Here is a 14,872-nt window from a genome sequence, read left to right as displayed (position 1 = left end):
TACTTCTAGGGTTTACAAAGTTTGGGGGAGCTGAGTTGATTCGCACGCGCTGTGAAGCAGAACCGTTCCTGTCAGGCCGAGCTCAGGGCACACACCACCCTTACCCCCTTGGTCTGTCCGATAACACGCCTGAATGAAAACCCAGGAGCGACGCCACTGTCGGTGAAGGTGTATTATAGTACTAACATCGACTGCAGGCTTCCTCTGTGTGTTTTTTCCTTAACTGTCAGTTAGGCATATCTTCGGCCGGGTAAGTTTGCTTTTATTCCTGAAAATAATGTTTGCATCTACGAACTATTTTGATTAATCACGGCCCGCGGTGCAGCAAGCTAACGACGTTATTATGCGTCAAACGGTCGCCGCGTCACAGATGAATTCACATTTCTAGAAACTTCTGACCTACGACCCCTGAAACAGTCACTACCCGTAGTCGTTGCGTGGTTGGTTCATTTGTAAAGCTTCAGTAGCGCTTGTTGCTGGTTTTATATTGAACTGTGGAGCTGGTTACTGCGCACGCTCATTCAATCCTTGTGCGTTAGCATACCTAGCTTACGGATGCTGTCATTTGTTTACGTGCAGCTAAACACAACTCCGGACTTTGCTAAGCTGTTGATTGTTTTTCTTCTCTGGTTTCCCCCTGCACGTAGAGCTCCGTCTGGTGGACGTGAAACTGTAGCATGGACCCACGGAAAGTGGCCGAGCTGAAAGGCTTCGTGCAGTTGTGCGAGGCTAATCCCGGGATCCTGCACCTTCCAGAGATGGGCTTCTTCCGGACGTGGCTGCTAAAGTCAGTACACTAGGAACTTACCTGTTGCTAAAAACAGTGGGAAGCCATTGTCTAATGCTGGTCTTCCTGGTTTAAGGAATCACAGATGATTTTTTTTTTCATAATGCCAAAACAAGTGCTTAGGTGAGATCTCAAACAGATTGTAGGGTTGACCACATGCCCTGTTCCGCCCACCTAACGGTAAAGAACACGGCCCCCCACCGTAGGGTGCACAAAGCAAAGCCTCACAACACAACGAATTGTTAAAGTAAAACCCCAGAGGTTATTTTGCTTCCGTTGTTGTTAATACCTCAACTCTGCAATGCAGAAAACTGTTTTGTTTTTTCATCTGAACAGCTCAGACTGTGGTACTATTATTTGTATATGTTTTTAAGGTGCAGTCACTTATTTTTTTTGAGTTTGTTTAATAGAAAAAGATATTGTGCTTATGAATATGCATCGATTAGTGTGTAATTATATTGTCCAACAAATTGATGTTCTTATAAACTAATTAGTTCTCTTAAAAAAAAATACAGAGGTGCAGGTGTCACTTTATGGAAGCCGCCATGTTACCCTGCAAACTTGAATACAGTGACTGAGATGTACATCACTGTATGTGGGTAGAGACCAGCAGCATACATCAGAGGCCGCAGAGAAATCGTAAGCATTCGCATGCGGTGGAGGTGAGATTTAATTTGTCTGCGCCTTCGCACTCAAGATATGAAAAGTTACACCTAGGTTTTATCGGTCCCCTTCACCAAAGAAGTGAAAAACGCACGATGGCATCTTAATAAAACATCATCCTCTTGCTCCTCACCTCAAGCCTCATCTCCTAAATTGAACTCAGAGAGGTCTAACACACAGAAATGTGCATAAACATGCTTATTTATTCTTGATATTGTCACAGTTGGGTATTGTCAGCCGATTAGACACGCAACCCTCCTGAGCAGACAATGAACAGGCTAAACAACAAAGGTTGGTTATAAGCTAACATTATGCCAGGTAATTTTAGGCTCTTGTGTCCTAAAAATTGCTGTTCCATGTGATAAACAAACCTCAGTGACACTGTTATCTGAAGAAAGCGAGCCTCACTGACCCACTGATTCGTTTCAGACTCTTTCAAAGCTTTCACAGTTTTACAGCTGCCTCCAGTGTAAATAGACCTAGAAACACATCGACAACTGAGGTAAACAGCCGATTGACAGCCTGTACTCAATACAGATGAACTGCAGTCAGTTGTTTGTCCTGCAGAAGTTCAATGGGATTATGCACTTGAATGATGGGGGGGGGGGGGGGGGGTGTTAAAAACAAGCTGAAATCAGTTGACTGCAGTCTGCAAAAGACTGACATCTGGTGGTGAGATTTTCAGCGCTGTAACTTTAACTAAAGTAGCAGACTTTTGTCTGTGCAGCTGAGAATTTTTAGAAATAAACTGCTTGGAAAAACTGAATTAAAAACCAATTAGCCAAAACATTAAAAACTAGACTACTAGTATTCAGACACCCACCAAAGGACAGATCTGATATGTGTGTGCTGCTGAGCTCTAACTTGACTGTTTAATCACCTAACTACAAATCATTAGTTTTCTGATGGATTTGAATACAGGTTTTGTTTTACTACGCTCTTGGGCTCACCAGGAGCCCACTATGATTGTTGGGGGGTCTGACACAACTTCCTGTGGGGATAAAAGAACGGTCTTTAAAGGTTTGGGACAGGTTAAATAGGGTTAGGTAGGGTAAGAGGCTAGTGAGTACACCTCCTCAGCATCTGTCCTCACAATTATTATCATAGAGGCATGTGGGACAAAATCTCAAATCAAAGTTCACGGAATGAATGTTTTAAGGTGCCAATATATCGTCCACTGTGGTCGCTTTGCTCACTCCGCACCGTCATCTGGCTGTTATACTGGCTGTTAAGCCATGAGAAGTCGCTGCAGTATTTTCCTAAATGATAGTTGTCAGGGCTCCGACAATATCGCATCACAAGCACCGATAAGAAAGAGAAGAAGTCAAAACTGGAAACCAAGACTTTGTTGAGTGTCTTTTTCTTTAGGGGGGGATTCTTTCTACACACTTATGTTTTCAAACATTTGCAATATCTCCCTCTGTGCGTCAGTACACTTGTGTCTTCAAACAACCTGCGACTTCTGCGGGGCAACGAACCAAGTTACAAAACTCAAGAGGTGCAGAACCGGCCAACACGCCACAAAGATTGGGTCTCGCAACACAGGATGTGATCTCAAAATCCTCATCAGAAACCAGCCACGCAGGGATCATTAAAGTGGCCTTACTTTGTGCGCTGCTTGTTTTACTCAATTTAAGCTCACTTTTTGCAGTTTTACATGTTGTGGTTCAGTGAAGTGGTACCAAAGAGAGGGACGTAACTTTAAATCTGATGGTGTATATGATTTGATTACACTAAAATGTTGAGAAATTAACTAAGCAATATGTTCAGGTAAAGTAACCCTGTTACAATATCTGTTTAGGCTTTTCCTCCAAAACAATGTCTTAAAATTTAGTGTTTTGTGTTTATTTTATTGTTCTGTTTTGCAGCATGGGTGCAACAATCCCTCCACCACCCAAGACAAGTGACTCATGCCAGGTGATGCCTAAAATATTATTTAATTGCCTTTTACTTCATGCTAATGTCAGAAATTACACCTCATCGTAACAAAGCGTGCTTTCTGACTTGTAGGGTGGCTGTCCCTGTGGCCCTCCACCCACCGCAGCTTCGCCTCCTGAGCCTGAGCCTGAGCCTGAGCCTGCGCCTGCGCCTGCTGTGCCATCTGAGAGCGAGGAGAGTGAAATAGGTACTGTATGCCCCACTCAACATTTTGTTTCATGACAGCCTGGAGTTTTGATTTACATGCTGTAAATTTAATAGATTAAATGAAATAATGTACACAATTTACGGAAGATTTTTTTTAATAGAGTACACTTTAACTGCTAGTCCTTTATTTATCAATGAATGTTTTAATTAATTATAAATAAACAGAAAACACTTCTATTTACATCCCATTAAAGCATTTTAACATCATTATTTAGTACTGAAACAGACTCAGAGTTTACCCGCAATCATCTAAATTCCTTGTTCTAAATATTTCAAAACTATAACAATGAGGGAGTTAACACAAGAATCAAGTAAGAATACTAAAGAGAAATTACTTGAACAGTTACCATCAGGATACAAACATTAAGTTCACCAAGGAGGATGCCGGGGAAAACACACACACACAGACATAAACATATTAAAAGATATCCAAACTGGGCCTTTATCAAGTCACCAAAAATGCACCGAAAAGAACCTGAAGCATCAACCAGTGAGGAGCACAGTGACTGGGAGAATAACGCTGTCATCCACGGCGCTTCAGACCCAGCCACACACTCAGACAAAAACCCTAGCTAAACAACTCAATGCAGAGAGGAGAGGAGTGCTTGGTTATAGACATGAGAGCGACCATTCCACAGACACATGGCACAACGCCTCTTCTACAGGATGAGACTGGGCTGTATGCTTGCCTTTAAAGGACAAAGGATGCTCTCCTGAGGATTCTAATGTTCACATTTTGGACAGAGAACAGGAGGCAGTCTACATCCAGTTTTGATTTAACCACCATTCATGTTTCCACGCTGACAATCCCGTGAGCTTTTAGAGCTGAAGGGGCTTACTGGATGAGACGTGAAACCCAAAATAAGTCCAGTTGGCTTCAACTTGAGCCATTTCAGATCAGGATAGAATTTTTTCCATTCAGGCTGAAAAAGCTAATGCTATCGACAGATGGAGCACAGTGGAGATGTGGCTCGACGCATGTGCAGAAAAATAGCTCACTGATATATAACAATTCTGATGTGGTCACATAAAAATTGGTGTAACATCCCAACACAGAATGTTTTTACATTACATCCCTTGTTGGTAGCTGAGATGTGGTGCAGTTTTTCTAGCTGTTAACCTGTTTTTAAGCTACACCAATAATTTCATTGAGCTTATTTCAGTTAGTGTGGAGCTGAGTAAACGTTCCCCGCCAACAATAATGGTTCAGTCCTGCAGGGATGCTGATGCGAGTAATTGTCTACCCTCCAAGTTATAGAACAAACCGTTCCCATCTTAATTATTTATGTTATGTTTTTGTGTTTGGTTTCTCAGAAATCGACAGAGAGGGAGTGATCGAGCCAGACATTGATGACCCGCAGGATATGGGCGAGCTTGAAGACATTGAGGTAAAATTATGCACATACATTAAATCAAAATTTAAACCCTATCTTAGTTGGAAGCTGAGCCCCTGACTAAGATTCAGAGACAGATAAATTACTATATTTTAAATTTTAGAGAGACTTGAGGCATAGATATTAGGGGTGCAACAATACTCGTATCGATATTGAACCATTCGATACAGTGCTTTCGGTTCGGTACGCATATGTATCGAACAATACAAAATTTTTAATTTATTTTATCAACTTTTCTTCTGACGATGCTGTCTGTGTTGAGCGCTCAGTGGATCTGCGCTCGACAGTGCAGCCTAGGCAGAGTAGTCGAACGCAGATTCACTGAGCGCAGGGCAAGCTAGCGAGACAGAAGTTAAGCTCGTTGCAACATGGCAAATTGAACCTCCCCCACCCTCATTCAGATCTGGCGTTTGGAACTATTTTGGTTTCCATGTGACGTATGACCCTGAAGGTAAGCGCGTCATGGACTAAAGTAAAACAGTATGTTGGATGTGCCACGCAATGCTCAATTACATTGGTGGGAACTAGTGTGTTAGCGCAGTTAGCTCGTTAACGTGTTGGCCGTCCAGCCCCACGCACGGGGCAATCCGCAGTAGCTCGTTAATGGAGATGTGCCGTGTTGTGGCGTTAACGTCATTTCAACGAGATTTACGCTGACAGCACTAGTGGGAACACAACGAATATGACTGCACATTTACTCCGGCAGCATCCTAGTGCAAAGACAAGTGGAAGCAGACAAAAACAACAAGCACGCATACAAACTTTACCGAGTCATTTAGACAGCCGTTAGCACATGATTCTCCTTATGGGGACCTGATATGTTTAATATGCTGCTGAGAATATAGCCCAGAAGAAGCGTATAGTATAGCTTTTATTTTGGTAAGAGCCATTTCTCTGTAATAAACTCTCTTTTCCAAAGATGAGTGATTTCTCGATCAGAGAGATGTATGTTTTTTATTACTTTGTTGTTTCAGCAACATTAAATTTAAAAACTGTACTTTTGAGTTAAAATATATATTTATAATTTTAATAAATGAGAAATTAAAAAGGCATCAACATTTTTTTTGTATCGAAAAAATATCGAACCGTGACACCAAAGTATCGAACTGAACCGAACCGTGAATTTTGTGTATCGTTGCACCCCTAATAGATATCCATACTCTCCCACAGGTCACAGAGGAAATGATGGACCAGGCCAATGAGAAGAAGATGGAGGCCATTAACGCTCTAGGAGAAGGTGGGTTGATGGTCTGTTTACAATGAACAGTGAATGCAATTCCTGAATGCTTCTCCTTGTACATGGAAGAAGAAATTAAAATGACTCTATGATCTGTAATGTCTCATTTTAAATATATTTTAGGTGATCTGCAGAAAGCTCTGGATCTTTTCACTGAAGCCATCAAGCTTAACCCCTGCCTTGCCATCCTCTATGCCAAGAGAGCAAGGTGAGAGTCCACTGTGTCCTTCAATTGAAACCACCGCCTCTTCTTCCCTCAGATACCGTCTGATCTGAATGCCTTTGAGTGTAACTGGTTATTCTCTTCGTTTTAGTGTCTACATCCAGATGCAGAAACCCAACGCAGCCATAAGAGACTGTGACAAAGCCATCAGCATCAATCCAGACTCTGCACAGCCTTATAAGTGGAGGGGGAAAGCTCACAGGTACGAGAGAGCTTCTTCTGCACAGGCAACATAGCCAAACTCTCATTCCAAACTTCCACAAAAGCATCATTCAGGCCTGATTTACTCCCCTAAATGGGCTTGGTAATATTTAATCATGTGATGGGGTTTGGTTAACATTTCTCTTTTAAATGAATAAACTACCCAAGCCCTTTACTTTAGTCCTGGGATATATATACTAGACATCATAGTCTAAATGTGTACGCATTTTCCATTTTTAGTCTCCGTGCTTCGAGACTGGTCAGTGCTCATGATGTTTGCAGTGATAAGACATGCTTTTATTTTGAAGGCCAATATTCTCCATTTCTGGTTCATGTCACACTTTTTCAGCTTTCACAACCAGTCGGAGAGTAAAATTTTGAAGTTTGCAGACAAGTTGATGTCTTCCATGCAAACTACATGTGACAAGGTTTTTTGGTACAGCACCCTCTTTCACCTAGCAACAGCCAGCAGCCCTCAGCAACCACCAATCACCAAACAGACGGAGGAATGTGCATTTTTCCCTCTTGGCCTGTGTGAATGGGGCCTTAAAAATGCTCCAAATAGCACCAACAACAGACAAAAACACTTCAGTGAGTCAGATTAAGGGAGGTGATGTTAAGCAGATCTCTGTCAGCTCTGCTTCAGCAGCATTTTGGATCAACTGAAGGCTTTTTAGGAGCTTTTAGAAATACCTTTAACTCAAGCAGCCATATAAGTCCTAAAGTGATTAAATATGTGAGTTATTAAAGTTCTGAAGAAGGTAACTGGAAATGGAAACCAAATATTGTCAGTAAATTGATGTTTGTCCTGCTGCAGGCTGCTGGGACACTGGGAGGAGGCAGCCAGGGACCTGGCCACAGCCTGTAAACTGGACTATGATGAGGATGCCAGTGCAATGCTGAAGGAGGTCCAGCCAAAGGTAACAGTGACGTGAAGAGAAAGATTAAAAAAACGCTTTGCCACAGTTTCATTTTGTGGTGGGAACAGTAATGCAGGTAGTTCAATATGTAGAAGGTGGCAGTTAAACAGCAAAGTTCTGATCTGTTTACATGATCTTAATGCAGATGAACTCTTTGTAATTTTCAGGCCAACAAAATCATAGAGCACAGACGCAAATATGAGCGCAAGAGAGAAGAGAAGGAGATCAAAGAGAAGCAAGACCGGATAAAGAAAGCCAGAGAGGAGCACGCACGGGCTCAGAGGGTGAGTTGCCGGGAGGAATATCACAGATTTTCCAGGAGTGAAAAAATCCAAAAACTGTATGACACTGATGAATGTCTCATTCATTGTTTTGCAACAGGAAGAGGAAGCACGACAGGCTGGAGGAGGATTCTTCCCAGGTAGGAGAGCAAAAGCAACTCATTTTACTGCCAGATGCCTTGATGATGATGGAGTCTCATAATTTATACTCCTGTAAACACTGATTGTTTTATTGATCATCCCGTGTCTGCAACGTCCAGGGTCAGAACAATGTGTGAAGCTGCGTGTTCATGTCAGGGTTCTGTTATGCATCCATTTATTAGACACATTAGTGCAAGTATAAGTGTAATCATTGCTTGGCAGGTCCGGGTGGATTCCCAGGCGGATTCCCAGGCGGATTCCCAGGCGGATTCCCAGGCGGAGCCGGAGCTGGTCCTGGCATGGCTGGTCTAGGTGAACTCCTGAAGGATCCTGAGCTGCTTAATGCCATGAAGGTGACTAACTCTGTCCTCCACATCACAGCTGTCCCATGGTTAGGGTTGGTCATTTTAACACGTAATACGGTGCTGAGGAGAGTCTTGTAGACAGGACGGCTAATAGAACAATTTTGATGCCCACACAGTAACAAATGATTATTTTAGCCTTTAGGGCAGCATGGAGATGAATTTAGTTGTTGTTCTAATGTTTACTCACTGACAAAGCTGTCTGCACAGTGTAGCCAGCACCTCAATAAAGGCAGATACCTAGAAACTCTATTTCTACTTGGTTTAGGAAAATTTCTCATCGTTTCGACATTTAAAAAATCATTGATGTCACCTTTAACATTGTAGAATCTTTATCAGGCAATATAAAGCTCCTTGAGGAAAGTCTGATAAAAAAAATAAAAAAAAACTACTCTGTACAGTAAACTGCCAGTGTCAGCAGTTAGGTCAGTAAGTGTAGTCTGTAAATATTTATTTATCCATGAAAGAATTGTAATGTTAGTGTCACAGCCAAAAGCTGAAGGTACAATACACTCACCAGCCACTTTGTTAGGTACAGCTGTATGTCTAGTCCAGGGGTCGGCAACCTGCGGCTCTTTAGTCCTTATAGTGCGGCTCCGTGTGGTTTGGGAAAATAAATTAGAAGTATTTAGCTGAAGTGTAATTTATTTATGTTAGTTCTTTTTTTAACTTGTAGTTCTAAATTGGAAGATTATTGTGATATTGAAATATAAAAATAAAATTATATTCTATTATTTTTTCATCGCTGAAAATAAGCATCACACTCGCGGAAGCCGGTGTACCCGCCAAAATGCCGTGCATTTATCGAGACTTTCAACCCCAGGTAGGCCAATTATGGATCTTCGGATCCACATTATGTCAGCAGCTGTTCTCCACCGTGAACTATGTTAAAACAAACACCGCTCACGCCTCACAGATGACAGCTTACAGTCCTGCGTAAAGATGAAAGTGACTTCGTACAGCCCCAATTTGCAGAGGCTGTGCGCAGAGGTTCAGGAGCAGAAGTCCCATTGTAAACATACCACGGCAGACCTGACGATGTTTCCATGAACATGCTTTTCAGCATCTCTTTATTGACCACTTTTTACACACGGTTGCTGTACACATACAGCCGGCTGTAGCTTTTCAGTTCACAGCCCGACACATACCAACACAACAGCATAGAGAGCACAGACGTTAAGGCGGCGAGGCGTGATTGCGGGTGCCGCTCAGGTGCGTCTGCCTCCCCTGCAGCGGCGCTGCAGACCACGCCCCGCCACACACATTAACCGGGTAAAATGCATATTTAGGCAGAATTTTGCAAATATCTATTTTTCTTTCTTTTTTTTAGCAGCATAGTGCTTTTTTTCCAATTACTTTTTTAAAAAGTCAGGTCAAGGCTCCAAAAGCCCAAAGGCGATATAAGGGTGGCTTACAGCAGTTTTCTTTTTGCTACATGGATCATTTTAGTTCAGCTGGGTGTCTTTCCTTTTGTTATATTTCTTTAAGAGTTCAAAATGTGTTAATTACATAAATAAAATGGAATTTTCTCTGTAGCACTTCAAGGATTTCATAAGCAACACACCTTAGTTGTTCACACAAAGCATAAAGGTAAAAACAATATATACAGTGTTATCTTCATTTTAGATGTCAAAAAGTATTTGCAGCTCCCAGTGTTTTCGTTTGCGTGGAAACCGGGTCCAAATGGCTCTTTGGGTGTTAAAGGTTGCAGACCCCTGGTCTAGTCAGCCGATCACATGGCAGCAGCCTTTAGGCATGTAGACATGATCCAGATGACAAACTGAAGTTCAGACTGAGCAACATAATGGTGATTTAAATGGCTTTCAATACAACATTGTTGTTGGTGCCAGACAGGCTGGTGTCTGGATTTAAATCAAGTTCTTGAGCTGGACAGTACATAAATCAGGGGTAGGCAACTCCAGGCCTCAAGTGCCGGTGTCCTGCAGGTTTTAGATGTGTCCTCGATCCAACACAGCTGATTCAAATTGCTAAATTACCTCCTCAACATGTCTTGAAGTTCTCCAGAGGCCTGGTAATGAACTAATCATTTGATTTAGGTGTATTGACCCAGGGTGATATCTAAAACCTGCAGGACACCGGCAATTGAGGCCTGGAGTTGCCTACTCCTGACATAAATCATTCAGCCACACATGGCTGTTATGCATTGTTGAATCAGTAAGACCACCATATGACCTATGGTAAATAAAACGTCCAACAGTTTTTGTTAAGCTGATTTGGAAATGCCCTGGGTGAGCAAAGTTGACCCCATTTTTGTCCAATATCCAACTCCAGGACCCTGAGGTGATGGCCGCCTTCCAGGATGTCGCCCAGAACCCGGCCAACATCTCCAAGTATCAGAACAACCCCAAAATCATGGCCCTCGTCACCAAGCTGAGCTCTAAATTTGGAGCTCCTCCACAGCCATAGACAGGACGGGACCGAAATGGGAGAGAAGAACGAGTGGATGTGGTGAAACAATCTGGAGAGCAAAGCTTTTCAACAATTATTCACTGTGTGTAGTTCAAACAGGGGAGCAGGTGACGGGTTAACTGGCATGGTGTAGAGGAAGGTTGGCAATTTCTTTTCTTTTTTTTTTTAATGTTCTTAATCAGCCTGTTAGCACTTAGCAACATGTCAACAAAGCAGCCCGGTGGTTAGGAGTCAGGTCTGATACTTATACACCCCGTCCAGCACATCTCAGCTGGGAATTCACTTAAACCACAGGTTGACGTTTTCTAACCTGCGTCATGAACAGCCAAACCGGGAGCCTCCTGCATTAAGACGCTAGCTTAGAAACATTTCTACCGCTGTTTAATACTCTCTATAATTTAGCTACTGGTTTCTTTCTGTGGACGGAGCTGAACTCTCACACCACTGTGGGCCCTTCTTGTTATCAGACGTATTATTATAAAAAGTATTGAACATGTTTCACCCTGTTGGAAAAATAATTCACAAAAATAAAAGCTCTGTTCCTGCAAATCAGGTTTGATCTGCATTTCTAGTTCTGTTTCCCGTTAAATGTCATGTGTAAAAGAGTTCACTCATTTTTATTTTGACTTCAGTTTTCCTGTGATAATTAAACTGGAAAGAATGATCAGAAAACTCGACTCATCTTTTCACATGTCATAATCATTGCCTCAATCTGTTTACAAACACAGCTGGTTCCAAATGTGAGTCTTTAAAGGTATTTTGATAAATCAGGCCTGGTGGGAGAGCGGGTCACCAGCTACTTAATCCATCCACAACATCTGTCTTTCAGCCAGAGGATTACCACTCTAACACACAGCCGGCTGGGCTCTTATCAAAGCAGATCTGACTGAGCACTGTCCTGTCACAGCAGACGGCTGATTTGTCCTTTGGATCGCCTTCAATAACTCAGTCTTTTGCCCACAACCCCTGAAAATGTGCTGCTTGTCCCTTCCTCTTTAAAAATCCGACAACACAAGTCACACAAGCTGTATTTTTCACAAGATTCCTGTTTATTTCTGTACTTACAATATACCAGAACAAAATACATGAGCAGAAACAATTAGCTTTTATAAGCGGGTCAGAACAAGGATAAAGTGAGGGTGCTGCTTGCAGAAGCCAACAAAGGGGTGAAGGATAAATGAGCTAGTGTCCATATCTGTGAAAACATGACAGAGAGGATGTTCTGTCAGTACAGCTCTTCAGTTTTAAAGAATAAACAATTTTCTCTGGGTCAACAAATGATCAAATGCACTATTAACCAAGGAACCCCTTAAACCCTTGTGATTGGACCACACAGTAAAACTGTATACAATGTAATGCATGGTACTCACTTCTGAAACTCCCACTCCCTGTTGTCCAGAGGACACACCTGTCTGGTCTTCAGCCAGCGAGAAATACAGTGGAAGTGGAAAGCATGCTGGAAAACAAACAGTATAAGGATGGTAAAACTACCTAAAAGAATTTTATTTAACAAAAATAATTTCTCTAGTGGAAAATCGATATTTTACTTCAGGTTTACAATATTTAAGTATCATGTATCTCCAGTCCCCTGAATTGTATTTTTATTTATTATTAGTCCTTTATTTATCCAGGTAAAAATCTAATTTCCAAGAGAGACCTGGCAATACTGCTAATACTCTAATTCATTGTACTTCCACACGACAACAATCAAACTTTGAGGTACAACTGGAAAACAAAGAAATAGATCGTGTGCGCTTAAAATAACAAAATGACCAGAGGATCAAGTTATCCCAGATTATTTAAAACCATTTTTAAGGATTCAGGAAATTTTAAAACCTTCCATTTAAATAGTGTTCATCGCATGTATAGTTCCTGCATATAAACCTGGTATGAGCAAGCTCTTATAAACACAACAGCCTTGTGCAGGAAATTCCTATTAAAGTTCATTATGATCAATGTTGGGAACATCGCTTCAGAAGTTATACTAATATTAATTTGTGTTTAACATGATTCCTCTCACCTTTATGGATCAGCATGCTGATCACTTTTGGTTAATATGAATCATGATCAAGAGCATCTACAAATAAAATAAATAATATACTTTATCTGATATTTGGGAAATCATTTAGTAACAACAGTTGAAATTATGAATAATGGCAATAATGATATATCATCTGGAAGATCACCTCTGCCCAATACATAGAACTTCCTATATCTGCCCTTCCTGGCAGCAGAGATGATTGTTACAGGAGGTGCCTGTCATCGTCTTTTTAAGATCACTCCTTAGAAGTCCTAATCTGACTTTGTGAATCTGCATATTTTCAGTATGAATGCCAAATTTGAACAGGGAGCATCAACAACTGTCAGTGCTACAGACACCAGGGTCAGACTGTGAAGACTCAGTTCTACTGTGATATCCTGAGTTGTCCCAGGGAGATCGTTCAGTAGAAACAACCTGAACTGTGGAGTGCAGGGCACACACACTTCCTATGACTTCCTCCTTTGTTCCCAAAAAAATAATTTCAGACACCCATTTTCACCTTCTTTGCTGTGTGTGATTGGCAACAAAAGCCAATCACACACAGCAAAGAGAGAGAGAAAGCAGAGAAAATCAAGTGGTCAGATCAGGATTTTGCTTCCACAGTGCAATCCGAACAAAGAGCAATGGTCTCAAAGGGGAGCTGAGACCATTTTGATCACACCGTACATGTTATATAGAAACTTACGTTGCAAACACCCCAGGCTACAGTGCACTCTTCAGAGGTTGCAGAAGCTTGGTTGGCCTGGCACTCTATGCCTAATGGGTGAGGGGGGAAAAGAGAAATGTGTCAACATAAAAAGCACCATATCACCTACAATGATAAGCAAACCTCATTTACTGTCAAGTGTGCACCAAAGAAGAGATCAAAGACCAAAATGTAAAACTGAACTCACAGAGATCCATGATGTGGTTCCTACAGATAGCACAGTTGTCCACCACAATGTCCCAGGCCCAGAGCGCCACAGCATTCCACTGAGTGGGGAAAAAAATAAAATCACACAAATATATGATCCAAGATTCATAATCTGGAGATTATGTCATTTAAAAAATGTCTATATCCCCTTATTTGAACCACAGGGCCAGCAGTGCACAAACTGCTGTGACTTGAGGGGCACTTTTTGAGCTTAAAAACAAACATTACATAAACATACGTTTTATTTAAAAATATATATTTTAACTTTGGTTCATTATGAGTGTCAAATGTCTTTTGATTTGAAAAAGAAGAAGCAAAAGCATCTCTTGGGTGTCTTAAGAGGGCCTTATCCACTTCCCCATCCCAGAAACACGCCTGATGTTACTGTAAACTCTATAGAAGTCCTCAAATCATCAGAGATTTAAGATCACATTTAAGGCATGGGGCCCTAAATATATCATTTGAGTCTAGCTTATTGAGAAAAGAATAGCATAAGAACGAGACACACAGTCGCCATCGAAAACATGTCTAACGTGTAAACATTATTTTTAAATACAAAGCAAAAATTACGTGTGATGTGTAGCTAAGCTAATTCCGCCGGGGTACCGTTTGAACAGCTGATGTGTTTCTGCCCATTACACCTTTGTTATTAATTCAGAGATATATGTGAGGGCGTTGATTCTCGGCCCCTTAATGGGAAGTGCAAATTCGTGGGTGTTCGTTACTAACAGCTACAAGCCCAGTGTCCTAACTGATTCTATGCCACAGTGACTTAGCGCTAAAGTTAGCATGCTAGAGTTAGCTTAGTAAAGGCAGTGAGCGGTACTGAGCTATGATAGCGTCCATTGTTAACATTAGACAGCTTCTTAGTAACTCCCCGGTGAGAGACTTTTTACAGCCATACCTTCTTTACTTCAAATCGTTTCTTGCTTGCGCTATTAGTACCGCTCGGTGTATCCACGTCCATTGCTGCTGCCATCTTGAACGGAAGAGTATGCCGTATGAGCCAAATCAGGCGGAAGAAGAGCGGCAGTTTCCGCCGGCGAATTTGAGAAATTTTAACGCGTATTATATCGATATTTGACGGCGTAATGAAGACAGATCATAGTTATTTTCTTATATTTATTTCAAAAG

At 41.6% G+C, this 14,872-nt stretch overlaps 2 protein-coding genes across 4 annotated transcripts; one reads left to right on the top strand and one right to left on the bottom strand.

The window, feature by feature from the left end:
- Positions 1-94: 94 nt before the first annotated feature.
- On the top strand, positions 95-11,456 carry st13 (ST13 Hsp70 interacting protein). Of its 3 annotated transcripts, none has more exons than XM_085156089.1 (13): positions 95-250; positions 648-787; positions 3,319-3,367; positions 3,461-3,575; positions 4,910-4,983; positions 6,160-6,226; positions 6,350-6,434; positions 6,541-6,651; positions 7,468-7,570; positions 7,738-7,854; positions 7,952-7,991; positions 8,215-8,345; positions 10,647-11,456. In XM_085156089.1, exons 2-13 carry the CDS (start codon positions 678-680, stop codon positions 10,779-10,781), a joined length of 1,137 nt encoding a protein of 378 aa, XP_085012215.1. In that variant the 5' UTR covers positions 95-250; positions 648-677; the 3' UTR covers positions 10,782-11,456. The 3 variants fall into 3 exon arrangements, with proteins under 3 accessions (XP_085012215.1, XP_085012218.1, XP_085012217.1); XM_085156092.1 differs by lacking the exon at positions 95-250 and adding an exon at positions 313-440; XM_085156091.1 differs by lacking the exon at positions 95-250 and adding an exon at positions 324-530.
- Positions 10,898-14,769, bottom strand: rbx1 (ring-box 1, E3 ubiquitin protein ligase). The gene is made up of 5 exons (XM_085156104.1): positions 14,643-14,769; positions 13,719-13,797; positions 13,511-13,581; positions 12,155-12,240; positions 10,898-11,979 (listed from the first exon to the last, which is right to left on the bottom strand). Exons 1-5 carry the CDS (start codon positions 14,715-14,717, stop codon positions 11,967-11,969), a joined length of 324 nt encoding a protein of 107 aa, XP_085012230.1. The 5' UTR covers positions 14,718-14,769; the 3' UTR covers positions 10,898-11,966.
- Between the last annotated feature and the right edge of the window lie 103 nt (positions 14,770-14,872).

This window comes from Neolamprologus multifasciatus, chromosome 4 (assembly GCF_963576455.1).
Source record: "Neolamprologus multifasciatus chromosome 4, fNeoMul1.2, whole genome shotgun sequence".
Lineage (NCBI taxonomy): Eukaryota > Metazoa > Chordata > Actinopteri > Cichliformes > Cichlidae > Neolamprologus > Neolamprologus multifasciatus.
The sequence above is the reverse complement of the archived record's forward strand: the minus strand, read 5'-3'. Positions and strand labels throughout refer to the sequence as shown.

Excerpts from the sequence above, each read along its gene's own strand:
- st13 (XM_085156089.1), top strand. The coding sequence starts at position 678 with ATGGACCCACGGAAAGTGGCCGAGCTGAAAGGCTTCGTGCAGTTGTGC. Across the intron at positions 6,227-6,349 it reads CATTAACGCTCTAGGAGAAG|GTGATCTGCAGAAAGCTCTG; the intron begins GTGGGTTGATGG and ends AATATATTTTAG. Across the intron at positions 6,652-7,467 it reads TGGAGGGGGAAAGCTCACAG|GCTGCTGGGACACTGGGAGG; the intron begins GTACGAGAGAGC and ends GTCCTGCTGCAG.
- rbx1 (XM_085156104.1), bottom strand. The coding sequence starts at position 14,717 with ATGGCAGCAGCAATGGACGTGGATACACCGAGCGGTACTAATAGCGCA. Across the intron at positions 13,798-14,642 it reads AACGATTTGAAGTAAAGAAG|TGGAATGCTGTGGCGCTCTG; the intron begins GTATGGCTGTAA and ends TTCCCCACTCAG. Across the intron at positions 13,582-13,718 it reads GAACCACATCATGGATCTCT|GCATAGAGTGCCAGGCCAAC; the intron begins GTGAGTTCAGTT and ends CTCACCCATTAG.